Source organism: Vidua macroura, chromosome 10 (assembly GCF_024509145.1).
Source record: "Vidua macroura isolate BioBank_ID:100142 chromosome 10, ASM2450914v1, whole genome shotgun sequence".
NCBI lineage: Eukaryota > Metazoa > Chordata > Aves > Passeriformes > Viduidae > Vidua > Vidua macroura.
In genome coordinates, this window is record NC_071580.1 from 17,201,838 (window position 1) to 17,229,261 (window position 27,424).

Here is a 27,424-nt window from a genome sequence, read left to right on the forward strand (position 1 = left end):
GAAGTCTGTACGTGCAGAGGCTGGGTTCAGATCCAAGCTGAGGGCATTTGGGGACTTGGCTGTTGGCTTAGGTCTTCAGGCTGTCAGACTAGAACCAGGATTCCTGCTCCAAGTTCTGAGTTCAGCTAGCTAGTCAGGGTCTAACTCTTCAGCTACCTTTCCATATGCTAGATTTTACCAAAATGCTCCTAAAATCATTCAGTGGTATTTTCCCATGTGGTTTTCATGATGCTGAGTAGTTGGGCAGGAGATCTGAAATGGTCTACACAGACTTCTGCCTTCATGGCTGAGAGAAAATGGATACCCAAGGGTTGTCTCTGCTAATATGAAAAGTCATGCAAAAGGTGGCTGTTGGGTATTTTTGTGGGTTTTTTGGTTTCTTAATTAACCTCTATTCTCCATTCAGAAATGTATCTGTGTACAAATGATGGTATGAAACATTTTGGGAAATGAAGCTAAATTTTAATTAAAATTTAAAAATCGAGCTGGTTAGTAAATAGCCTAACAAATGTCCACCTCAGCTGGCACTGCCCATGAAGAAACCATTCCTGGACGGCCCAGCCTTCTAGCACCAGCACCTTATCTTGGCTTAATTCCCTGTGCCCTGGCTGAGGCTGAGCTCCCTGGCTTGCTGTGCCACCTCTCTCATGCACGTTTCCATCACTGTGGTTTTGCCCAGGCACAGGGCCCCTGCACTGAGAGAGCCACCTTGATGGACACAAAGCTCTCCACCATAAAGACCAGCAGCAGCTGCCAGCTGCTGCTCTGGCTCATGCCAGGAGATGGGTTGTTTTGATTTTTTATCCAGAGAAGTCCAAACTCCTGAGGGAAGAAATGTGGTTTATTGCATACTCATCCTGTTTCTTCAAAGCTGAACTGTGCCATGCATGAAAATTTTTGGAAACAGGGAGCAGAAACGATGACTTAACAAGGCAGTGCTGTCCACTGCCGCACCAACACACTGCCGGTTTTTCTGAAGTTGTCAGCACTACTGGTTTTGTACAGAGTGGAAACTCCTTCTTGTACTTTGTCAGTCAGTGTTATGGTTAGCATGCGTCTTCCCAGGTTTACACTTCTGTCCTGCCACACTGCTCTGTGCCTGTGCTGTTACGCTGAAGCAGCAACAACTTCCCTCTCTGCGATCCCTGCGTTGTTTGTGCAGATTAAAACGCCAGGGCCATACAAGGGATGGAGGTCCTAGGCTGAGCCATTTCCTCGTCCCTTAGAGAGGACGTGGGTGCAGTGCGGAGCACACGGGGAGGTGTCCCTTGGCCAAAATCCTCCAACCTCTCACCATGCCACTGCCGGGAAGGGGCCGCATGGAGCTGGCCTCGGTGGTCTCTGTCCCCTCACCACCTCCGGGGTGTCCTGCCGTGCTGCCGGGCCGAGCCTCGCCCCGTGGGCACCTCCACCGCCGCCTCGGCTTCCCCTTCGCCCCGACGCGGCTGGCGCGCCTCCCGCTGAGCCAGCGGCGCTGGGGAGGCTCCCGGGGCACCCCCGCGGAGATGCGGGTCCGGGGTTCCGGCCCGGCCGGCACACCGAGCTCAGGCACAGCCGGTCCCCGGGGCTCGCCCCCCGCCCCGCTCCCGGCCGCGGCAGCGCTGCCCTGGGCGGGCGGGCGGCGCTCGGCGAGGGGCGGGCGGGCGGGCGGGGCGGCCGCGGGCCCTATAAATGCCGGGCGGCGCCGCCGCGCTCCGGCCGAGCGGCGCGGGGCGGTGGGGCAGCGGCGGCCGTGGGCAGCGGAGAGCGGCGGGGGAGGTGAGCGGGGCCGCCGTGCGGGCACACCCGGGCTGCGCCGGAGCGGCGGGCGGGAGGGGGCCGGGGCAGCGGGCGGAGGAACCGGGGGACCCAAAGTTCGGCTGCTGACAGCCCGGAGGCCGCGGCCGCGGGGTCGCTCGGGCGGCTCCTCGGTGCGCGCTCCCTGTTACCTGCTCTCACAAGTTTCCCAGCACCGGGCGCGTGGGCGCTGTGCCGGCAGCGGGGCTTCTGGCGCGCCGAGTTTCTTCTGCGTGTTGGCTTTTTGCAAGCAGGGAGGGTTTTCCCCCCAAAAGAAGCGGGTTTTAAGGCTGGCAGCCCGCGGGTAGCAGCATCGCCCGCGCGGCGCGGGAGACGCTTCGCTCCCGGGTGCGGGAGAGGTGGCACTTCCCGAGCGCCGGCTCCGCTGGGAGGGCTTGGAAACTGGAAGTTGCTCGCTTTCATTCGTGTCTCTTGTCTGCTGTGAGAGAGAGCTTGCTGGTGTTGTGCTAAATAAAACTAATAAATCATAATTCACTTAGTAAGTGAAATGTTCTTGGCATTTCGAATGACAGAGTAACGGGGGAGAAACATTTACGGCCATTGCCCTTTGGGAAGGAAGGGGTGATCCTCTGATGCTGTAACTGGATTTAGATAGGGCGGGTGGTATCGCGTTGTGTGCTGAAGCGGAGAGCTGGTTAACCAAAACTCTGACCTCGGCTCACTTTGGAGTGGTATAGAAGCTGCTTCGTGTATCGCGTTCTGGGAAGATTTGGAAATGAAGAGTCCTTTGTCTCTTGGTGAAAATGGTGCTTGATATTTTGGCTCAGTACTGTGCAGTGTTGGAGGATCTTAACAGAAAAATACCTTTGGAGAAACCATTGTAGTAACAAATAGGTGTTAAAATGTCAAATTTCCGATAAAACTAGGGAAAATCTGTTTATGGATTAGAGGCCTTTGATTTATTTCTCTCCCCCTTTCTCATGCCTGCATCTGATTCTGAACGTGGTTTGGCTTTTGTGGTTGTAATCGCATTCTTGGGCAACTTCCTGAAAGAGAAACCTGGTAGAATGACTTTTTTTTTTCACTGCACTGAAAAATGACCTCTTTTTCCTTCACTTTCTCTGGTGTGAGCATTTAGTAATGTCCTGTCCCCAGCTTGCCACAGGAATTCATTAGAAACCTGATTTTGTGGGGACTATTCACAAAATGTACGTAGGTGTAAGCAGCTGTACTGCTGTGTAGCTTCGGAGAAACTGCAGACATCCTTGAGGAAAGTGGAAAGCAGCTGCATGCCTGCTGAGTGCTCAGATGAGTCTTTGGAGCATGAGGGAAAGACCAATGCAAATAAAAAGGCAGAATTATTAAGCAGACTAATTCAACTGCTTATAAGATGTACTAGGTGATCTAGCATTTTGTGGGGTGTGATTAAACTCATGAGAATAACAGTTGTTTGGCACAGGAGCAAACTTTGAGTGATGAATGCTAGCTTTTTACAATTACAGACAAGTTGTATGTCAGGTATTGTGTATTGACAAATTGTGTCAAGTGCTCTTGAGATGCTGGAAGGCAGCTTCTCTGGGCATTGCTGTTTTATGTGCTTCCCAGGTGTGAGGATGGTGGAAGAACTCTTTGCTTTGATTGGTGATATGGCCATCACTATAGTCACACATACATTTATATCTATTTATAGCTCTATGTATCTCATGTGGGAGGCAATAGAAACTCATGTCAGAACAAAAAAGAAAACAGAAACCCGCAGTGGATTTTGTCTCAAGGTGTATACAGAAGTGTTGAAGCTTCTGTTTGGTGTTGTCATTGACAACCAGGAGAATAGCGTGTCTTAGTGGCATGTGGAGACTTCTAGCCTGGGTGTCTAAATAACACAGGCAGTGTTCCCAACCTAGAGTTTCTTACCAGCATCTGTTAGGCAGAAAAATGTCAAGCAGGGAGCCCAGTAAGTTGCACCAGGTATTTTTAGAATAGATTGAAGTGAATGTGTCTGTATAAATACTGAAAAATAACCACTTCACCTTACTGCTAGGAATTACAATGGAGATGCATATAAATTGCATGTATCCACAGCAAGGCATCAGTTCAGAGGGAGCTCTGGGTAGGGATTTGTGGTGGTGGGCACAGCATCTACCTGGCTCATTCAGCTGGTTGTGGCTTTTGATTCTTGATAGGAACTACTGTGCTCATTCTTGAAAAAGCTGAGGCTCGGTGGGAGGTTTTTCTTGGAAACTGGGGTTAGGGTTGTCTGGGCTGCTTGAATTGCTTAATCACAAGCATGCATGAAAGAGCATGCTTTTGTAATACTAATTATGGGGAAATTAATTCTAATCACCAAAACATTTCCAGCCAACTTAGTTTAACTGAATTCTGTGATTCTCTAGGGTCCAAGGTTTTATACATGAGAAGACAGGGAAAAAATGGATAATCATCACTAATATGTAAAGTGTTGCTAGAAACAGTCATCTTTATGTGCCTCTGAGCATCTTCCCAGTCACCTGTGACATAGCTAACGAACCTTGTTTTACAGCAAAGTGCTGGCCTGTAAGAACCATGTAATTCAGTGCACCTCTACTAGCCATAAACAACTTTTGAATAAGTGTAGTGATATAAGGAGTTGCCTCTTTTTGGCTTTGAAGAGCAGGTAGTGGTATCATGGAATAGTCAATCACCTACGTATGAATTTAAATATTTAGCGTAAATGTAAAGATTCGGTGTAAGTTAGGGAACTATGAAAATATAAGAAGGCTTTTATTATTATTAAAGTAGATAATCTTTGTGTAAAAACTAGAAAGCTGAATATGTGCAACCATGTATGTGTTCAGGTGTCTCCTCTGTGATGGTTAAAGAGGTGGGAGGAGAGCTATAAGAGGTGGTAGCATTCTACAGCTGGAACTACACAAACATTTAGGCTGGCATGCTATGGGGGGAAAAAAGCTGTCCTGTGTTCTGCTTGTTCCTGTCACTTTAGGGATAGACTCTAGTTCATACTTGACTTGTGTAAGCAGAGCTGAGGTCTCTGCTGAAGTGAGAGCCAGTAATGATGGACTGGAAAAGTATGGGGCAATTTTAGTGGCAATGCTAGTATAAGCTGTAGGTTCTTGAGCTGTTCATCATGGCCTTGAAATACTATGCTTAGTATTAAATGCTAACTGAAATGCTTTCTAAATCCATTAGCACCTCTCCTTGAGCAGGGTCTGTGGAAAAACATGCATTTTGGCAGCTGTTGTGTCTTTTCTGTGGTCTGGTGTTCACCTGTAATGGCCAGAAAGATGTTTTTCCCATATTTTCATGCTGAAAGCAGAAGGTGCCTTATGCACCTATGTCCAATAATTATGCCACAAAGCAGTTTAAGTATGAAAGCATATTCATCTTGTGGAATTATCTCCCTGTGGAGAAAATGTCAGTTTTGCTGACCATGCTCAGCCATGTGGTGCAAAGTGTGGGCTTTAGGCAGTCTACTGTTGTCATGCTGGGCTTTGGAAACAGCAGCCTAGATTCTCTTCAGTATTACGGCACCATGAAAGCAGTTGTGGAAGGGATCAAGACTGATGGCCTGTGAGTGCTGAGCTGAAGAAGCCTGTTCAAAGCTGTGTATATGTAGTGGCCTTGGCGTGCAGGTAGGTTGGTTTCTGAGAAATATTCTGAGTTACCAAGAGACTGTAAGCTACAGTAGTAAATCCCCCTGGCGTCTCCAGAAGCACTGGTGAGAAATGCTGGTACTTTCTGGCTCCCTTAGTTTGGCTGATGTACAGGGGATATGAGTTTATGTTCATCAGCTATGTAGCTTTGACCAAGCCTGTGTTTTTGCTTAAATGCTTTCTTGTGTTATTTAACAGCTCACTCTTTAAGCTTCTGTTCTTGCAGAAGGGCATGTTGAGGTATTTAGTGATGTTTCTCACTGCTTCTGAGATAGTTCTGTCATCTGGTGTGAACTGTAAGCTTCTGCTTGCCCAAAGCTGAACAAGGTTTGAGGTTTTTTGTTTGACTAGGAGAGGGACAGTTTCCCATTGGCTCTGATAGGTTACAGGTACAAAACCACGAGGAGAACTGAATAGGACTAATTTTTCCTCTTCCATTCTGTTATCCTGTAACTTAACATCCCTAAGCAATCTAAGAAATGCCACGTAGAAGTTGGTGCATTATCTGTTATCTGGGTGTCTCCATCTTGCTATACACCCTCCTCTTCCAGAAGGAGTCGTTCATGTGGCTTTCTCAGCAGTTAAACAAGCTGAGGCCTCCAGCTGCTCTGGCAGCTCTGTTGAAGAGGTTGCTTTCCCAGCTAATTGCCTACTTCCTCTGCAGAGGTTCGTCATCTGCATTACAGAAATAGTGATGGACTCCGTGGAGGCTCAGCCAGCACAGCTCACAACTCAGCCTACAAACTCTCAAGCTGAACTGAATCAGACAGTTTAATATACCAGGTCACGACCTGCTCTTGGAGAATTCTTGTGCATAGTTCATACTCAGTTGTCTCTTTTTTTACTGTGGAAATTTAAGCCTTGCCTTCCCAGAAACGTGTATTAAAGCCAGTGGGATCAGTCAGAAGTGAGGTCAGTTTAACAAAAAGTGTTTTCTTAAATACAATTCTTTCAATAGCTGGTAATTCTCTTATTAACTGGTTAATGTAAGTCTTCTTGCAGATGACTGAGGAGGTGTCTACCTGAGCTTATGGATGAGGTTCCCAGCACAAGGCTTCATTCCTGCATCCTTACAGCATCTGGGACTTCTGATGCTCTTGTGGTTGGCTAGTTCTGCTTCTGGAGCTTTCCGGGGGGAAAAGATGAATATAAGTAAATGTCTGTGCTGTAAATAAAAATGTGGATGTCCTTATCCTTTTTGGGTAACCTTCAAGCTGGGGCTGGAATGGCTGAGAAGAGAACACTGAAAACTAGTATCTCATGTTCCTGTGAGCTTAGGTCTGTTTCAGTGATGCTGTCCTGGATACAGAAAATCAATATACATTTTTCATCTTAAATGTTAATAACGTGGCTACATTACACTTTAAGTGTTATATTTGTTATCTAGTTTTTCAGATAAGGTTTCTAAATTAGCTTGCAAATAGGATGTGGTTGATTGCTAATGTTGTACAGTGTGATTAATAAATAAATAAAAGGATAGTCACCCATTACTCTGCAGATCTCCGACCACAAGTGCAGTAAATGGTTAGAACAGCATTCCTGATCTCTCCAAGTAACTTGTCATTTGGTGGCATTCCCTGTGTACAAATGCTTAAGGTATCAGGTTTTGGCTATCAATGAGCTTGTGTAAGTGCAAACTTTTATAAATGTCATTGTTATGAACAGAGAATACTGGAGTTCCAATTAATTTTTATAGTGAAATGACTGTACTGACTGTATGTACCTTTAGAGCAACTGCCAATGCTGTTAGTGCCATAGTCTTTCCTCTTGAAAGAGGAGGGATAAGTAAAAATTTAAAATAATGCAAGTAATTCAATATTATTTGCATTATTTTAAGTGAGGTTTCTTAAAGTCCTCTTTAAGAAACTGGGGAGACGCTCTCCTCATCTTCTGTTACCAGTGGGGCATCTCTAAACCCGGTTGGCTTTAGTTAGATGTATGGCTGATAGATCCTGCCACCTCTCTTAGCTTCCTAGGAGTAATAACAATGAAAATAATGAAAAATAGTATGGCTCCATAGCCTAATTTTCAGTTATGCTATAAACCCTGACTGAACCATAGAGTGTGAAGTGATGGGAATTTGCTTTGTAGCATTGTTTGTTAGGAAATATAAGTACCTCTTTTGCAGAGTAACCTAAACGTAAAAGTTGTAGAATCTGAAGGCAGTCATCTCTCTTCTACTCCGCAGCACCTCACATGCCTTTTCAAAGCTCTGAAAATATTGTTAATATATGTTGGCTTGAGGATTCAATTCTATACCTTTAGTTTTCCTTATTTCTTATGCAGTTTTTTTTTTTTTTTTTTTTTGCTTGGCAGTTCTTTAAGTCCAAGTGTTAGAGATATTGGTGTCTTAACCCTTCTGAAGAAGGATGTATCCTGAAAGGTCTTGGCACTCAATCTTCTCCAAGCACAGTCCCCAATGGCCATGGAGCCATCTCCACAAGGCTGTTTCTTCTCTCCCAGCCTGGTAGGTGCAAGAGGCAGGGCATGTGTCACTGGCCAGCAGGTGAAAATTTACTTGAGAAAAGGAGAACCAGGTTTGTTTCCGCTGCAGGAATGTAGTGGTGTGAGTCTTGCTATCAGAATGACACCAAGATACCTACACCAAGTGAAAATTAATAAGGGTACTGGGTTTCCCTTTAATATTTTTTTAAGGAAAAAAAGATGGTAAAGTCCTAAAGCAGAGGTGGGACTTAAGGTGAAGGTGGTGGTGAGGTACCTGATAATACACCACCATTGTTAGTCCAGCAGCTTGTGGACTCTTTACTTCATAAATCTGTACTCACACAGCCCATTGCCAAGGAATTAATACCCTGTACCTTATTAATGGGAGCTTGCAATGCTGTAGGCTTGCCTTTGGCTCCTAATGAGCCTGTGGTTGCATAGTGAGCATTGTTAATGTACAATAAATGTGGGAACTGTGGTTCCATGAGGCCTTTCTTGCACTAAAATCTAAAAGTGGGAGCTTGAGTTTAGGGAAATGCTATGATTGTCCAACCCCTGTTCCCTCTACTGGGGTGAGTCCAGAGAAGAGGGTCCAGCCTCCCCACCGTGCTGTGGAGCACTGCTGTGCTCCCTCTTTTGGGGAAACTGGTTCTGCAGCGTTAGGCTTGATGAGTTGACTGTCCCATGCTTGTTTCTTCATTATGTTAAAACACCACATTGCATAAAGAACTTAAGATCAACCAAACCACTTCTTTAATAAAGTGACACCAGTAAATTAAAAACATAAGTTTCTTTAATCTTTCTGATACCATAAGACTTGATACTAGATCTTGGAGAATTCTGTGGAAACTACTTTATGTACAGGAATAAATAATACCTAGAAACTTTAGCAGTTGTAGTTGAGCCTACAGTAACAAGAGAACACATACAATTTGAGAATGGTGATAGAATTGTGCAGTATAGAATAGAATTGTGCATAATAGTCTAAAAGCCCTATCAACTGTATCTGCTTCATGAAGCACAGCTAAATTTGGCTTTTTAAATCATGTGTAAATGAGGGATGTAAGTAAAAGCAAATGATACATAAATGCCTATCTATGTTCTTGAAACTCTGAATAATGCCTCTGTATTTGTTGTACAGTCACAACTCAGTGGTGAAGTAAAAAACCATGGTCAGTTTTGATCTTTGTAATTAACTACCATGAACCACCACCAAATGCTGTAGAAGATAGGTAGATAGATACTGGTGAGAAAAATTAGTGTGGCTTGTGAACTGGAGACCCTGGTCATGAGGCTATAGACAGTTTGAAATTGAGCTTGTCTCTCTGCACTTCATGCTTAACAGAAACTCCCAGAAAGTGGTGGTGGTCAGGACTCTTCATAAAGAAGCACTGACCTCTTAACTTCCTGCTCATGTGGGAGCAGTGCTTGGACAAAGACGTGGTTCCTGTGTGGTACCAGCTGGATCTACAAGCTGGTGCCCTGCAGGGAAATAAATTCCCACTTGGCGGGGGGGGCTGGTTGGACACAGCTGAACAGGCTTTTCAGAATGCACTAAAAACCTGAGATAGGAATAGCAGAGAAAGGATTAAGGTTGGGAGAGGAAATCTTCAGAACCAATACCATGCTTTTTGCATTCATATGCAATGCTGGCTGCTGTGCCTGAAGTCAGACCAATGTCTTAAGATATAAAATTATTTTTTAAAAAACCCATCACTTCCAGCTTATCTCTGTGTACAAGTTATGTTTATAACTTGTTGATAGTAACTTACTCCTCTTCAGAGCAACGTGAGTACTGAGCTGTTTAAAACTTCTCAATCATCCATTCTTGGAAATGCTCTGCATATACTAAACTTTCCAGGTATTGAGTAATAATAGAAAGAGTTGTTAGATGAAACAGGAGAGCCAACATTCAAGATGTAGCAGAAAATGTGGAAGGAAGATGAAACATTTCCCAGATCTGTTATGTGGAAGAAGCCAGAACTTCAGCAGCCTAAACTCAGGTTCAGGATGAGCAGAGGATATTGAAGCTGAAGCCTTTGGTATGTAAGAGGCTTAGGCAGAAGGGGAGTCAGGAACACCTGTGAGGTGGAGGGAAGCCTACCAAGAGGCTGGAGTGATTTACCATGCTGCTGAGCTGGCATCAGCTGAAAAACAAGACCCAGCACATGATCTTCCCACTGCAGCCAGAGTGGTCTTCTTGCTTGGGAGAAACAATTGTGTGTTCAGCCAGCTCCTTTAATGACTGTTAACAAGTTTGGTTGAGTATTTATTCAGTCCTGCTGAAGAGAGTTGGTTAAATGCCTGAAGTGAAGCTGCTTTCTTTCAGCTCATATGTCAATTGAAATAAGACTTTTAAATTAGCCCAGATGACAGTGGCATGGAAACATCAACATTCAGACTTAGAGAGGTCCCTGAACATGTGTTCCAGACTGGCTTTCTCTGGTCACAGAGGCTGCCCAGTGCCTGCCACATGGGCTCAGGGGATCTGAGGTTTTTGGGCTTAATACAGTGAGGCCAGCAATGCTGTGAGACTGCTCTTCAGTTTTAGTCCCTTGAGCTGTGCTTGCTGCTGTTTGGTTACAGCTGTTCACAGCAGTGCAGTCTGGTGTCTAAACTTCCTTGTGCTTGATATATCTTTAAAGAAACTACAGCATCAACCTTGCAAGTGCAAAAAGGAGCCTTTTGGATTATACCTTATTGCTGTTGAAGTCAGGCTTCAAAATGAACACTTGGAGGTGTCTCACAGGGCAGTCATTATAGAGATCTAAAAATCTATGACCAGTTGATTATTTCATCCTCAATCCACTGCAAAGTGTTCTTCAGCCTCTCTGGGACAGGCTGTTTCTCCAACTTAGATATTAAGTATGGATATTTTTTCAGATCATGTTTTTACCTCTGATGTTGAACCAAACTCATTTATCTTCTTCCCCTTGGGAAGACTGCAGCAGCATGGTTTGGCTCTCTGAAAATGAAGTCCTTCCTAAGCTAGTTTTTTGCTGTAGGAGGGTCTTTATTGTTAGCAGTATTTTGTGCCTGGGGCTGAAGATGTAACTTTTCCCTGCTCCACCAAATGCTTTTCTAGACACAGATTAAACAGTCTGTATTAATATAACTTTGCTTTTGTATCAAGCATTCTGTAAATGCAGGCTGAAAGCATTATGTCCTCTTTGTTGATATAACTACTTCCATAATAATTTCATCCAAAAAATTTAAACTAGGTACTGTGGTGATGATCTGAACAGTTGAGCCTAGTGAGAGTAGAGTATCCTGCTCAGTACATCTGACAGTGTTTGCAGCGCTAGCATGGAGCTGAGCTCATCCCAGCATTGCTAGTCTGAAGACTTTCCATCATGTGTCATGAAACAACACAGAACCATCAGTGTACATAGGCCATGCTGCTGTTTTCCTCCTCTGCCTTCCCCAGAGCTCTGTGCCTGACTGGAATAGTTGTCTAAAAATTCTTTTGTGGCTTAGGCTAGGCTCTGCAGTTAGAGTTATAACTGGTACTTCAGTGAGATGTACAGGACTTGGGGTGGTGCTGCTCTGTGAGGCAGGGGGAGTTGAGTTCTCGGTGTGCTTGCTGTGGAGATGGCATCTCTCATGTAGATGAATACGTGACACTCATCTGTTTTGCTCAGAAATTCTAGCATTAGGGTTAAGAACTGATTTGCATAACAAATTGCAATGTATGATAACACTGGCTACATTTCTTTGAGTTAGTGACAGTATTTCCATTGTGTGTTGAGGAGTTGAAATTGTGGATGTTGTCCTTCCTGTAAGTGCTCAGTCTAAGTGGGCAGCCTACCCTACAGAGGGACTTTTTTTTGATCCAGCATCTTTCAAAAGCCCACATTTATGTAAATGAATTTGCCTATACACTTTCCTCCCTCTCAGTTTAACTTTGTAAAAAATATAAAGGTCATAGGCAAAGAAATGCCTAGCCTGTATTTTTGTTTGGTTTTCTGAAGCATTAGATTCAGATTTAACTATCACTAAGTTTTTAGCTTCAGTGTTATGAAAGCTTGTTGAAAGCTTGTTGATATTCTGTATAGCAGGTCAGCTGTTTTCCATCCTACACATCATACATCCTTTTGGATTTCTTCTCCCAGCACTGTGCTTAAGCTGTTTCTTTCAGGATATGCAAATACACTTCTTGATACTGGACTGTGTAGAAGTTGAATTTACTGAAATCCATGATGGAAACTTCAATTGCAGGGATGCCGCTTCTTCTCAAAGATCTAATTGTCTCCCCAGTTACCTGGTTAAGTTACACAGTGGCCACAGCAGGGCCAGGCCAAGAAGTGACTGCTCCGTAACTTGTGATGAAAAGTGGTTTTACTCTTTCTCCATGCTCAGAGCACTGCATGACTTTCACTTTATTTCACATGACTTTCACTTATTGAATAGGTATCTGCTAGAGATTGTGCTCCAAAACAGAGACCAGCCCATCTTAATGGTGTGTCAGGAGGGAGAGGTTAGGCAAATATGGAGAATTCTGGGGAAACCAGATGCAGGAGGTAATCAGTTGAAACAGAAGAAAACCCCAAGTTCTGCAACAGTGGCATTGGGAGCAGAGTTGGGTTGTTTTGACAAGGCTTCACATGTTATGGGGAAAATACGAGGCTGTCACCCTGAGTCTGTCAGGGGCTGTCATCAGTGAAGTAGAAAACTTGGAGACTTGTAATATATTCTGGGAAAGTCAAGAAGAGAAATGTCTGTCTTCAGTTAGGCTTGTGCAGATGAAATACCTAAATGACAATGAAACATTGTTTTATTTGATTTCAAAGTGTCGCTCCTGTCTCTGCCCTCATAGTATGCTTCTTGCTATATAAGGTGTCAAGGGTAGATTGCCCTCAAAATAGCCTAATTTCTTGTGGTTTGCTGTCAGGATCAGGTGGAGTTGACTTGGTCAAAAGCCTGGTTTTCAAATTGCAGCTCAAACTGCTCTGTGGTTGTTATCTGGTACTGTCCCTGTCCATCACTACGTGGGACAGGCTGTACTGCACCAACATGCACCGTTGCTTGCTTCAAAGTGCATCTGGTAAGACTTTGTAATAGTTTTAGGGCCTTGAAGTTTCTTTTTGCCAAGATACCAGGTTGAGTTGTAAGTCTGCTTAATATCAGGATTAAGAATGTGCTTAACCTACCCCTTGGGTTTCCAGATTTGGGAGAAGAGATGGCCACCAAACCACCGAAGAAAACCCTAAAAGCTAGCCCCTAAAAGTAGCTTTTCTTGGAGTGCCTCCTGCAAGGCAACAGTGCCATCAGTGTGGAGCTGCTGCCTGTGAGATAAGGAATTCTTGCCCTTAAGAACAAAACTAAAGGTTTCAGGTGGTTTGTTTTAGTATCAAAGAACACTGAAGAATGTTCCTTAACAATTTTAATTTTTTTTTTTTGAAAAGTGCAAGTTTACTTACCCTGTCAAGCTGTTGGCTCTCCCCCATGACATTTTCTTGCTGTAGCTGGTGATGAGGGGTACAAGACAAACCTAGGAGTGACTCAGGCAGCTTGCCTCAGGGGGTTGCAAACCCCATCCAAGGTGCTGGGTTTTGTTCTGCTGGTCTCAGCTGCAGCTAGCCCGGTCCAGTCTAAATTTCGGACTAAGCTTGAGTAGTTGCAGTAGATGGCTGATATGAAGCTCCTTTGGAAGGAATTGGGCTTAAGTGACCTCAGAACTGCTTGGGGGATTAGTAGGTTTATGGAGAAGACTTAACTATTGGGTGGGCTGTTACCCCACTTTGTAGGACAGAGTTTTCACTTTTTCTTGCATAACTTAAATCAGTCTAGCAAGTTCCTCTGGTCAGAAATATGCTAAAGTTGGGTTTAGGGGAGAAAGATGTCTAAACTCCTGCATTATTGCATTTTCAGCATTTGGTTTTTCTGCAGCGACAAACTGCGACAAAGCCAACTTTGTCCCCTCAAATGGTGTAGAAGAAAGTGGAAACGCTGTATTTGTCGCTTTCAAGTGTTTTAGCACAGTTAAAGTACATGCTATTAAAAGATGATTAAACAAATCTGTACAAACACCAGCTGGTTTTCTGGTAGTCAAGAGCTCCAGCATGGTTTGAACTCGCAGCGTAGGTAGGCTGGCGATGGCACAGCTCCTTGGGGTGTGTGGGAGGAGGCTGGGAGTGACAAGGCTGTGCCTCTGCTGGGCCCCAGCACCCTGGGGCGCTGCACCTAGAAGAGCAAGTGTGCCAGCTTGCTGCACTGGGGGCTCCAGGGCAGCAGAGACCTGGTTTTGCATTTGTTATGCAAATAATACTTCATTCAGTTGTACACCTTCTGCAGCCTTTCTTCTGAAGTCAGTGAGGGAGCAGGCTCCTGGCTGGCCTGGAAATGGAAGTCAGGGCTGCGAACTGTGTAAGTGAAATGTCTTAAAAATGTTGTGAACAGGGAACATAATTTAAGGAAATTGGAGATTATTGCATATTTCTCTTAAGTATCTCTTTGCCCTAATAAAAAAGTTTGAATGCAGTTTCATGAGGAAATAGAGCACAGTAGTTACAGTGCTCAGTGTTTGACATTTGGGCTTGGCTGTCTATCATCAGTTGCTGATAGGTCCTGAACAAAATGTTGATTGTGCTTCAGTTCTTTGGAGCTCATGGGTAATAATACTGAGTTCTGTCAGGTGTTAGACCTGCCGATGAAGATACGCCCATTTTGAATATTAACTTCATTCTGTATTCATTAGGTGCTCTATTTTCTTAAATGGAAAAGAACAGGTTGAAATCAAAGTTCAACATTTGCATTTTAAAATCTAAAATTTTCCTCTATGTACCCATTATTGAGAATGCCGATTATGCAGCTAAATCTTATTGTTCTAGGCAGGTGTAAATTCCCTCAACAGAAGGTCCGTTTGCATATGTAGATATGCTTCTGTTCACTGCAGAACATGATCTATGAGGTGTACTGTGCATCACGTACTAGTGGGTGAGGACCATACCACACTTCTCAGCACTCATTTACCATAAAGGGCAATCTAAATAGAATGGCAACACTCATTTAACTGGAACACAAAACTATGAACTAGGGTGTCAGGAGAGGTAGTCTCCTAACTTGGTGGCTTTTGTCCTTTATATAGGCACTGGTATCTAGCTATGTCATGATTATCACTGCATCTGGAAACCCTAGACCTAAAATCCAGGTAGTGGTCAGAAAAACACAGGTGTGAGTCCCATTGCCAGAGCTCTGTGAATGGTGTGTGGCATGTGTGCAAGACTTGCCTGCTCTTTTAGGCAAATAAGAATTTATGTTTAAAATGCTGTACTTGTGAAAGTTGACTTAACTTTCCCCTCTTGTTTTCTTACAGATATCTCCAACCAGGAATCATGAACTGGCACTTTTCACTCCTCTTTGTTCTTGGGACTTTAATGTCTGTATGTTCCCAGTTCAGTTTTTATCCTCTGGAGGAGCTTAGCTCTGATGTTGGAATCCAGGTCTTCAATCAAATAGTGAAAGCTAAGCCTCAGGACAATGTTGTTGTTTCTCCTCACGGGATTGCATCAGTCCTGGGGGTGTTGCAGCTGGGAGCTGATGGCAAGACAAAGAAGCAGCTGACAACTATGATGAGATACAGTGTAAATGGTCAGTGATCCTAAGGTGGTTTTGGGTGTGTTTTGTCAGACTCTTCATGATGTATGAGATGGCTTTCAAAGTGTGGTAGATTGCATCATGCACCAATTAACTCTGTTTACAAAAGCACAAAATGGACATGCTTAAAGTTAATTGGCAATTTGAGCATGGGTATGTACATATACCCAAACTGGCTTATAAGCAGCTTGGTTAATGACTTCAGGGCCCTGGCTAGAACTGCCTTTGTCCTTGCCAGATTGGCATTCCAGAACTGGGTGGATGGTGGTCCAGTGCTAGCTCTGTGCAGGAAGGTGGCAGTACTCCATTTCAGGCTGTTCTGAACAACCTTTAACATGCCATTCCTTAGATAACAGGGCAAGAGGATATTTCTTGGCACCTCACTGAAAGCAGTGCACACTAACCATACAATCGATACCTTCACTTTGCTCTGCAGTTTTGTTCATGTGTTTCTGCTGTCAGAATCCCTGTATGTGTAGTTCTTGTAGTGCCCTCTTCTTGAAACAGCCATTTCTGCTTGCCTGTGCCTGACACTGCATGCATCCGTGTTCATATTCCTCTGCCAATGTCTGCCCCTCCAGAGGGAGTAGGCTGAAGAGTCTTATTGCTTTAATTTGCATGCTATTTTTGTGAGTGTTTGCCAGCAAGACTTAACATCTTAGTGCCAGCATTCTGCCTTACTTCCAAGAATAGAAAACCCTCCAGGAGGTAAGTGCGCATTTTAATCTTGAGCAGTATTGTCCTATAACATGTTGTCCTGTCTTCATTTGCTTTGCTGTTTTGGTCCTGGATTTGAAGTACAACAAAAATATTGGACGTCTAAATGATGTAGATTGAAATCTCTTCATGGGATAATCAGCTCTAGGAACATTTGAATGCTCAAAATCTAAGTACTTGCAAAAATGTTAAAGCATTATATCAACTGGTTTTATCTGGCCTTCAGACTTCCTAATCTTAACTGTCAGACACAGAGGTTCTCAAACACCTCAGAAGGTAGCCACTGCCTGGTTAGAGGCTTGTTATGGGATTCTACCTCTGTCCTTGCACAGGTTTCCCCTGCTCTTGTTTGTGACTACCTTAAAGTCCTTTGGCAACTGTAGCAACTGCTTCTTTGGAAAGGTATTAGTTGAAAAGTATTTAATTTGTCTTTAGCTGTCTTTTAATGCAATTTAGCAGCTGGAAGCAAAGAGGAGAGCCAGCATCATGAGACCAGCCAGCTCTCCCCGGATCACCAGCAAGTGCTCCGTGGACCACCAGTGGTCCACAGAATACAGTTTGAGAACCTCTGTTATGGTATGTTCTCCAAAAGAATTTGCCCATGATATTGGAGAGTGAACATGTAGAAATTCATACCAGTGATGCTGTTAAAGCATTCATGATACGTGAAACAGCAAAGCCATCTGAGGCTTTTTCTTACATGTGGCTAAGAGAATAACTCTGAACTAATTAATTCCCTTCATATCTCTTCTTTGTCTACATAGGAAAGTAGTCAGGAAATGTTTTTGCCTAAATTGTATTGAGAAACAGAGGTAACCCATTAAAAACAGCCACCCTAGGATGCTGTTTGCTGCAATGGTTGAACAGGAAGGTGCCTGCCTGGCAGTAGCTTCCCTGTGTAGGCAGGCACTCGCTGATGAGGCGTAGCACGGGAGAGCTGGGTGTGGTGCACATAGCAGTTCTTCTGTGCTGCCATATGCTTTCCCTCACACACAGTGAAGGAGTTAGCAGGCACTTTGCACAATCTGCTTTCAGGTCCTAAGGATCTTGACTAAGCACTGGAACCTACTACTTTCCCTCTTGCTGTTTTTAGAGGCAAGCTCATGTGTTAAGATATTAACTCCTGCTTGTAGCTGATTTAGGCCAGGACTTAGTCTTTAAGGAAATTAAGACTCAACTTGGAAGTTTATTATAAAACTCTGGCCGGCTTCCTTTATTCTCCTGTAAATGGAAAGGAAGTAAAGAAAACAATTTTTGCTTTACATTCTGAGGCTCAAGACCATTTGTTATGCAAATCAAATCCTGCAGAACTCTTGAGTGAATAGGCTGACCCTTTGACTTTCCTTATCATTGTCACAGAACTGACAATTGACCTGGCTTATATGATATGAAATATTTTTGGAACAGTTTCTTTGGAAGAGCATGATTTGTAGCTCTACACTAACATTTGAACCTCAGTGTAATCTCAGGCACTGTCTGTAACATTCTGGGCAGACAGCTAGAGGTGCAGCAGGCCTCATAGTGGAGGTTCATGTTTTTGCTGGGAATCAGTAGTGTTATGCAGATGAGACATCAGAAATGGGTATTTTGGAGGTCCTTTCAGAATGCTTGCTTTGGTCTTCCTTTTCTAGTCCAGCACTTAATGTCTGACTTTTCATGTCATTAATAGTTGCATATAAAGTAACTGCTGGTTTATCATGTTATTCTAAATTAAACTTGCTGTTTTTTCCAACTAGGGGTTGGTAAAGCCTTAAAGAAGATAAACAGGCTGATAGTCTCAAAAAAGAATAAAGACATTGTAACAATTGCTAATGCAGTGTTTGCAAAGAGTGGCTTTAAAATGGAAGTGCCTTTTGTTACAAGGAACAAAGAGGTGTTTCAGTGCAGTGTCAAGAGTGTGGACTTCGAGGACCCAAATGCAGCATGTGATTCCATCAACCAATGGGTGAAAAATGAAACAAGAGGTGAGTATTGGTGAGTGCCTTTGTGCATGGCAGGGTGGTGTCTGAGACATCCAGCTTAGATGGAAATATTGGAGAAAGATATAGGGAGGTAGAGAAAGCTGTGTTCTGCAGCTCAAAGCTGTCTTTTAGCTGGCATTAGTGTGATGCTTTAGAGCTGGTGGGTCAGGAACCAGCAGTCTGGTTGCCCCAGCAGATGTGCCTGTGTGGTGGCATGGAGGGATGTGTTTGGGCTGTGTGTCCATCTGCCCATGGGATGAGAGCAGCTTTTACTCTTCTTTACATTCATGTAACTGGGGAGAAATCCAAGCACAGTTGTCTTGGGTCCATGCTTTCTCAAACATAGATGCTTTCAGGCAACTCAGACGTTTTACTCAGTAAATCAGACTTATGGGAAGCTATAGGGCAGTTCAGCTTTTGCTCTGACTGCCCTGAACTGTCCTAAGATATGACCCTGTTCTTAGGACTCGCATTTAGTGCAGGATTCTTTACCAACCCTGCCTTGACAGAGCTCCTCATGCTTCAAACCTCTTGAACCAATTGTAAAGCTTACATATGCTAAAGCCAGAGGTCACGTTTTGCAGCGTGTTCCCAGTCTAGGGGAACTATGTGTTTGGTACATTTTGGAGCTAAAACAAGTCCCTCCTGGATGTGAAGAGTGTGTTAGTGATGTTAGATGTGGTATTTGTGAAATGAGGCTGTCAAATTCTTTCTCGACCACATCACCAGTTTTGCATAGCAATGTTGCAAGCAGTGTGTGAATGGGGAGGTGTTTCAGCTGAAACTATTCCATGTAGTCTTAGATCTGCTTACGTGCTGGAAAGGGTAGAGCCTTGTTAGTTGTTAAAACATCAGGCTATCAGTTAGCAAGATATGTTTATTTCTAGTTATCCCAAAAGTTTACTTTTTGACAAAGAATACCATTGGCTTTATGAATTTTAAATATATTGTCCCATGAGGAGCTGGCACACTCACAGGTCAAGGGGTCTAAAGTAATATTGTGTGTCAGGTTCTTCAAAACCTGTGTTGGGCAGTGTTATGACAGCAAATACTCAAGAAGTCCTTTATTTTTTCCAGGTATGATTGATCAGGTTGTAGCTCCAGATGATATTGAAGGCAGTTTGACCAGACTGGTTTTAGTGAATGCTGTGTATTTCAAGGGCTTATGGAAATCACGATTTCGACCTGAAAATACCAAGAAACGCCCATTTTATGGAGCTGATGGGAAGACCTACCAAGTTCCTATGCTGTCCCAGTTGTCCATCTTCCGCTGTGGTAAGCTCAGTGGCTCCCACTACCACCAGCAAAGGGTGTAGAATTTGCTCTTTCCAGGAGCTTGCTGTGCATGTCGTGTTTAATGGTGTTGCTTCTTGTAGCTGATATAGATAGATTGTGTTACAGAAGTGTCTCCTGCTGCTGAGGCATGGGCACGGTACTTAACAGTTACCTTAAGACTGGATACTGTCAAGTATTGCTTTATCCTTTGCCTTCAAAAGGGAAAGTCTAAAGTACCCAAATTGAGAAATTTGCATGTTAGTTTAGCTTTGCTGTAAGAAAGATAAGTACATGTTTATAAGGGCTGAGACTAAAGGAAAGCTGCCAACAGGCAGAATGGTAGAGGGTTACCTGGTGGTGAGCTGTATATGAGAGAAAGATTGGAGTTTCAGTTTGTTTTACTGCAGATAGAGAAATGGGACTTGCACAGTCTCCAGTCCTATGGGAGCTGCAGGAGCTGGGTTAGAATGTTGGCTGTATCTCCTGAGGTGTGAAACTGCTCTTCAGATTGAGTCACAAGTGAAAAGAAGTTCAGCAGGTTCTGCCAGACTTCCATTGGAGACTCTCAGAGCTGACACCAGCAGCTTGATGTGACTGACAGAGTACTTCAGAGCTCCAGTTTGCAGCCTTATGGGGATTTTAGTGGTCAAAGTATGATGGATGCTCTGATTAAAAACTTGTGTTGCATCCTTCTAAGAAGTGCTGCCTGGAACTTACTTCCATGTGTGCTAAACATACTCTGAGAAATAGGCCTGAGAATACAACTTGCTATAAATCTAAAAGTAAGACACACTATGCTTTTAAATGCCTACTTGTACTGTCAGTAGTGCTCAACTAATATTAGTAGACTTTATGTTGAAGTAAACAGCTGTGACTCTGTCTCAAACCTGTATATTAGAGCAGATGTAATGTAATACTTTAACTGCTGAAAGTGGGAGTATATACTGCAGTATATACTAATTTTGGAGTTTCAAATGAGTTCATAACTTAAGGTGGTGTTTACCAAGACTATTATCTTGAATGCTTTTGACTTCTGATGCTGGTTATAATATCCCTTAGGTTGGCCTGTGTTTAAGGTAGAGAAACTATTAAGGCTAAAAAGGAACAAAAGAAATACTGCCGAGTTATTCATTTCCCGAGGACTCAAATGAGGTTTTTTTATCTCTGGATTTCCTAACACAGGGCTTCTATTTTATCCATGCTTGCAATAGGATCTTTAAAAGTTTAAATATCTTTAAGTATCTTCAGTCCCATCAGCTGACTGAAGCTGATCTCCCCTCCTGTTCAGTTTGCCTCAGTAATGTAGCAGCATGTAGCAAATGAGGAAAGCAGTGCTTACCTGTTGGACAGTTTGCCTTGTGTGACTGTCCTGGAGCTGACTTCTGCAAGCAGCGTTAGATCTGTAGGATCCAGCCTGAGAGCCACTGCCATAATAAAAGGAATAGTGAAACTGCCAACTTTGAACACGATTCTTGCAAAACAGAGGTGCAAAACTGCCAGTTTTGTAGCAATATGAGTTTAGAGCAGCTTTCATGGCACTGGCAACAAGATTAAATTCGTAATGAAGCTGTTGATTTTCAGCTTGGACTGTCAAGTACAGATTTAGTTGAAGAAAGGGGAAATACAATAAGATCTTGTTGCTATCCTAAAACCTTGCTTGAAATACTGCCTGTAGTTAAACTGACAAATTTTAACTTGAAACTACTATAAAAAGCATTTGCTTCCCAGCCACATGCCAGAAATCCCACAGTAAGCAATGGGAGCCTGGAGGAGGCGAGGGTTGCTCAAAGACAGTCTTGCTGTAACTTGGATGTGTTGCTATCTCCCTCCATCTCATCTAATTGGCCTCTTGCACTGCCTCAAAGTGGCTGCTTTCCACTATCTTGAAAGACTTCAGCTTGCTTCCTAATCAGATCCTTATTAAGCAAGAAAATTAAGCAAATGCAACAGACTACTTCCGACAGGAACCAGGAGGTCTTGCAATAACTCTTGGAGGAACAAGCTTGTCTGCAAAATCTCTTCAGTTTGGAAAGATTTGCTGCTATTCCTTGCTTTATTTTTATTCTCAGTTTACAGCTGGTTCTGGTACAGGTGAGATCTGGAGCAGAGATCCAGTTAATTCACAGACCTGGTGACTTCTAGAATAGCTGGCTTGCTGCTCTGGGCTGGTGAGATTTGTCTGGGAAACAGTATGTATGTTAAATGAGTATATGCTCCATGGTATCGTCCTGTCTGTGTTTTATGTCATACTAGCATCCATACAGAGCCCAAGCCTTTTGAAGGGTAGCTCAGCAGGAAGTCTGGGACTTCAGAGTTGGGTTTGAGATGTGGGCAAAGCTTTCCTGACAGACTCTTCTAGCAGTAGTTGTGTTAAGGTAGTGATTTAAGGCTATAATGGCTATGGCTCACTAGTTTGTTTGGTTTGGTTTGTTTCTGTAATTTTAGGCACTACAAGTACCCCAAATGAGCTGTGGTACAACATCATTGAGCTGCCATACCACGGGGAAATGATCAGCATGTTGATTGCACTGCCCACTGAAAGCACAACGCCGCTCTCTGCTATCATCCCCCACATCAGCACAAAAACAATAGGAAGCTGGATGACAACCATGGTAGCAAAAAGAGTGCAGGTTATTTTACCAAAGTAAGTACTTACACAATCCATTCCTTCTCCAGGGAGTGTTTGGGGGGTTATTTATATGTATCTCATCTGATACAGGAGAAGGAATACTTCAGGTGACTTTCCTGCATAATACTGATGCATTCTCTTTTTGTTCCAACCAGATTTACAGCAGAAGCAGAAACAGACTTAAAGGAACCTCTGCAAGCACTTGGTATTACAGATATGTTTGACCAGTCAAAGGCAAACTTTGCAAAAATAACAAGTAAGTTGTTTTTGTTTTTAATTCATGATGGCCCTTGATAGTTTCTAGCTCTGAATGAAGTGCTTGTTTTAACAATGCAGTTGTCTGCTTTCTCTTGGCTAAGTGTTGCCATGACATTGGAGCTGGTTTTATGTTGTAGCCAGCCAGGCATGACTGCTTGCTTCTGTTCAACATTGCAGTGGCTTTTTTCCTCCCTCATCTTACATTACAACAGTAAATCATGCTGGTCAGCTTAAGATTTGATATTGCAACTTGAGGGTCTTGAGCATTGTCTGAAATCTTTGGCAGGACTTAAACAATGCCATGCCTTAGTCTGTAGCAAATACTGCAACTACAGTGTGTAACCTTCCCTGAAGTATGTGTTTAGTGACTTTTTCTTGAGCTGTAAGAAAGTGTGTATGAAAAACATTCACACTGTAAGGGACTGAACCAACTCAAAGCTGTAAATATTAGTATCTGAAAATGGGGTGTAAACACTTTTGAACTCATGGCTGTAAAATATCGTCTTATTCTCTTCACTGCTTTCATTAAAATTCTGATTAGCTTCTGTAGAAATGTCTAACAAAAAAGCTTACCTTGTGCTGGCTTAATTAGAAAACAAATGCCTGTGTTTCATTGAAAGCAAGGTATGTTGCTAAGTGTTTTTTTTTTCCCTGACATTGAGACACATGGAAATATAACTTAAATTCAAATAGCAAATTTTTTCAGGTTTTTTTAAGTTAAAACTAAAAATGCATGTGAGCACTTGTAACTTAAACCATCAATAAGAAAACTTTAAAAATGGGGAGGAAGGAGGAGGAAGGTTATTCTGTATTTTTGTAATTACTCACTTAGTGACTGTATTCAGAGGTATGGTTCTGTACTGCAGCTTTAGGATTGTAGCAGCTTTTAGTATTCTGAGCCATGCTGACAGAGCTGCTTAGCTACACAGTACTTCAGGACTCTCTCAGTGAGTTTTACTGAAGGTTTTACTGGGTCTTTCAGGAGCAGAAGGTCTTCATGTATCCAATGTTCTGCAGAAGACAAAAATTGAAGTTAGTGAAGATGGAACCAAAGCTTCTGCAGCAACAAGTAAGAAATCTGACAAGTAACAGTCTGATAACTGTCAGACTTGGGAAAACACCATTAGAAGGCTGTGGCACTAGGCAGAGAGAGCCCACTTGGAGATCACTGCAGCAGCGTGCTCAGACTCAGATCAGTTAATGGGTTTTGTGTAATGTCTCAGTCAAATCTCAACTTGCCAGTGTTGATCACTGTAAGAAATATTAACAGGCTTACTTCTAGGGAAGTGTCTCCTCATGGCTTAGACTTTATATCAGGCCACTGATAGCATGTTCTGGCTATCCAGGTTACAAAGAAGAGTAAGCTACTACAGCCTTTGGGTGACAGCCCAAGACTTCCAGTTCTCTGTGGGTCTTGTCTTTTTAAATGCTTCCTGTAAGAATATCATGTGATCTGTGTGGCTTTAAATGTCCTAGTTAGTTTTAGGCATTTGTCTGCACCTATTCAAGCCTATATACACACACACACACACGCACATCTATATATCTACAAGGAAACTTTACTTTGTTAGATTATATAATTCATTATGGTGCTTGATTTGTCTCACTCTTAACCTGTTTTGTTTTTTTGTTTTTTTTTTTTGGCAAGCTGCAATTTTAATAGCCAGGTCATCCCCTCCTTGGTTCATAGTGGACAGACCATTTGTATTTTTCATCCGGCACAATCCTACAGGTAAGCAGCATCTGCAAGTACTTTTTGGCTTAGAAGTTGAGTATCAGCTATGTAATAGTGACAAAAGAAGTCTGGAGCTACTGAATAACTATTACAAAATGTACTTGCAGGATTTTTTTTTTTTTTTGCCCTTAATTTTATATTATTTTATTGGGAATACAGCTTGGAACAGGGAAAAAAATACATTTTGGCTGTCAAGGTAACAGAAATAAGTGTGGCAGGTTTTTGGGTATAAAAGAAGAGTCTTTAATAGTTGTAGATGCCTGAGTGCAGAGGAAACAGCTCTTTACTGGTAGTGAATTGGTGAACAGGACCCAGCTTTCTGGACAGTCAGATAGTGAGGGCCAAGGTAGAACAGGGGGTTGGGATCCAGGGTGCTGCTCCAGCCTGCCCTGAACATAAGTGAGTGTTCCAATATAATGCTCTTTGCAGTATGGGCTGACTGTCCTAGAGCAGACCTGCCCTTCTCGCCGTGACCTGTGTGATCAGTGTCGGTCAGTGGGGAGCGAGGTGCTGCTGCCAGCACTGGGGGAAGAGCAGGCTGCTGGCAGCAGGCCCCATCCCCAGCCTCCACAGAGCATCAACAGGGCTGTGTGTCTAGAAACAGGAGCTGGCCACCTATCCAAACATGCCTTCCCTGGGCTCACAGACCTGCGGGAGGCTGGACAGGACTGACGAGGTGGCTTGGCTGTGCTCTGTGGACTTAATGCTTTCATGGAAAAGTTTAACTCTATTTGCAGATGATGGTAATCCTTGTTTTTGTTTCATCCCTTAGGTACAATCTTGTTTATGGGACAAATAAACAAACCTTGAATGTGGAAAAGACTTTCTTCAAGAAGTAAACAGGCACACCCCTGTTCTGTTAAATATTTTGTACACTACTCTTTGACTTCACTCAAGAACTAGTTTTAACCACTGACTAGGTTTTGAAACAGGAGTCAACATAGTTCTGGCTTTGTGGGGAAAATACAGATTGAAAACTACAGTATCTCTTCAAAATGTCTAAAAGATTCTCTAAACTACTGAATGGTTACCTATGCTAGCAGCTTCTGAGCTTTTTCTGTATCTACTAAGAATTTTATGTATGGCTTTTTGTGAGAGGATTTTAACAAAGAATGATAAATGTTTCTATTAATGTTGATTTCTTCTTGTGTGTGGAAAAGGTCTAATTTTGTAGATACCACCTATCAAGATTACTTTTGGTTCTTGAGTATCTTGGTAGCTGGATATTCTTGGTAGAAATAGAATAAAAGTTCTAGCAGTTTTTATATAGTGCATGTATCACTGAGAGTTTTAAAACTAATGTGGTGTTCAATACACATCGCATTGTCCTGTCTCATTGTAATGTAAACTTGTCATTGCTAGTATACACTTTCTATTGGATTTAAATTTTATATTTGTTTTTGTACAAAGGAAAAAAATAAAACTGCATTATGAACAGTCAGTGTTGTGGATCGTGGATGTGCTGATGGATATTGGGGTCCAGAGCCCTGTGTAATTGTTTTGAGATTTAAGAAGAGTGAAAGGAGGGAGATGTTTTGTGAGACCTTTCTGTTGTGTGTAGGGGGGGGTGTTGGTTGGATTTTTTGTGGTGGGGTTTGTTTGGTTGTTTGGATTTTGCTTGTTTTAGTCCTTCTGATGACCTTTTCTGAAGTCATTCTGCTGTGGATGAATTATCCACAGGTTTGGTATCTGAAGAGAATTCTATTTTGGTATGCCTAAGTTATTGCTGAAAACTGCCCCATGAGGACATCTCGGTGCACCTTTGGGGCCTTTCCTCCGGTTCCCTGTGAGTCAGTTTATATGCACATGGGCATCTCTTCATGCCCCTTGCAGCACTCTTGCAAAACTCTTTCCAAAAGATAAGCAGTAAATCCCTTTGGCTTGTCACAGATGGTTCTTTGTTGTACTGCTTCTGTGGCAACTGAGGGATTTGGGTGGGTGAGGTAATAAATCTTTGGCATCTCTGAAGGGCACACTCGGGGAGAAGAGGCTGCTGGTCTCAGGGGAGAAATTCCTGCAGACTCAGCCCTGGTGGAATAGGTGACTGTAGCATGTGTCCATAAAGTGGAGTGTTGAGACTCTTGGCCAGGTAAGAAAACAAGATGAAGAGAAAATGCTTCCAGCAGAAAGTACCTGAATGTGTTGTGCATGGTCACTCCTAACCCAGTCCAAACCCCAGGCTGAGAGCTCATACTATGCTGCAAGATACTGAGCCAATCTGCTAGCCTCTCTTTTCCTGTTTGAGTTGAACACTGCACTCATCAAGAAGAATAAATCTGTAGGTGTTTTATGGGATATATTAGCTGCCTACCACCCAATCCATGTAAGCTGGGAAAGGGATGCTCCTGCTGCATGCTGAGGGCTAGGTCTCCTGCAATAGGTGAACAGAGAAACTAACATGGCCTCATTGTCTTCCTGTCTTGTTGAAGAGAAAGTGAACCCTGCACGTGGGGAAGGGAAAAAAAAGATACACTCAAAAGCAGCAAACAAAAAACAAGTAGGGATCAGGTAACTGAAGATTCCAGTGCTGAGCAGGAGACCTCTCCTGGCTAACCCAGCCACACCTCCTTGCATCTCATGGACCTAAGGAGCACAAGTAACAACAGAATAGTTACTGGGCTGTAAACAATTACAGTGACATTTGCATTGGTTTGTCCTGCATCTGTCTTGAACATGGTTTATCCTGCAAGAATAGAGAAATGTTGCTTCACAGAAACTCCAGAGCCAGGACCTGAGGTAGACTTAATTCACACACACATTGTATTTTTTTGACTACTGGGGTGCAAGATGTCATCTTTGGGCTCTGGAGCACTGTGGGATTGTATTTCAGAGTAACAGCTGCTGTTTTAATATCAAAATAAAATTGCAATATGAGAATTAATTTTCCAGTTGCTTCTATTTAATGTTTGTGTTAAGAATTCAAATATTTCGGGGTTGGCATTGAAACTGAGCTCCCACAGGATTTAGACACAGCAGCAGTGTCTGCTCTGGGCAGCAAGCAGGTTTGGGATTAGGTTTGGGCAAGAAAAAAAATGCAGTGACATAAGCTTTCAGGTTTGCCTTAGCACAGTTTCTGTGTAAACAACTGTCATTCCCTTCTGTTAGTCCTGAAATAACTTGTAAAATAAGATGATTGCTTTAGAGCATGAACAGTGAGTAACTGGGTATTTTTTTTTTTCCCAAAAGTGGACAGTGAAGAGGGTGGCTTGGCAAAGGTGAACAGGGTTATTTAGTCTGCTGGAGCCAGGACTACCTGCCCAAGCTGAGCTCTGAGCAAACTGAGGGGGAATGCTACACGTCTCAGCTACTCCTGGTGAGCTTCCATCTTCTGCAGTACAAGGGTGAAATATGTCACCACTCAGAAAAAGGGGAGTTCAGCTCTGCCACTCCTAGGCAGCACTTTTTCTTTTTTTCAGTGCTG

At 43.1% G+C, this 27,424-nt stretch overlaps 1 protein-coding gene across 3 annotated transcripts; it reads left to right on the forward strand.

Annotated features, from left to right (window-relative positions):
* Positions 1 to 1,714: 1,714 nt before the first annotated feature.
* SERPINE2 (serpin family E member 2) lies at positions 1,715 to 25,444 on the forward strand. 3 transcript variants are annotated; one of them, XM_053986584.1, is made up of 10 exons: positions 1,715 to 1,758; positions 15,148 to 15,422; positions 16,602 to 16,721; positions 17,882 to 18,109; positions 19,184 to 19,381; positions 21,827 to 22,025; positions 22,166 to 22,266; positions 23,251 to 23,337; positions 23,917 to 24,000; positions 24,776 to 25,444. In XM_053986584.1, exons 2-10 carry the CDS (start codon positions 15,167 to 15,169, stop codon positions 24,811 to 24,813), a joined length of 1,311 nt encoding a protein of 436 aa, XP_053842559.1. In that variant the 5' UTR covers positions 1,715 to 1,758; positions 15,148 to 15,166; the 3' UTR covers positions 24,814 to 25,444. The 3 variants fall into 3 exon arrangements, with proteins under 3 accessions (XP_053842559.1, XP_053842560.1, XP_053842561.1); XM_053986585.1 differs by lacking the exon at positions 1,715 to 1,758 and having other exon boundaries at positions 16,605 to 16,721; XM_053986586.1 differs by lacking the exons at positions 1,715 to 1,758; positions 16,602 to 16,721.
* The last annotated feature ends 1,980 nt before the right edge of the window (positions 25,445 to 27,424 follow it).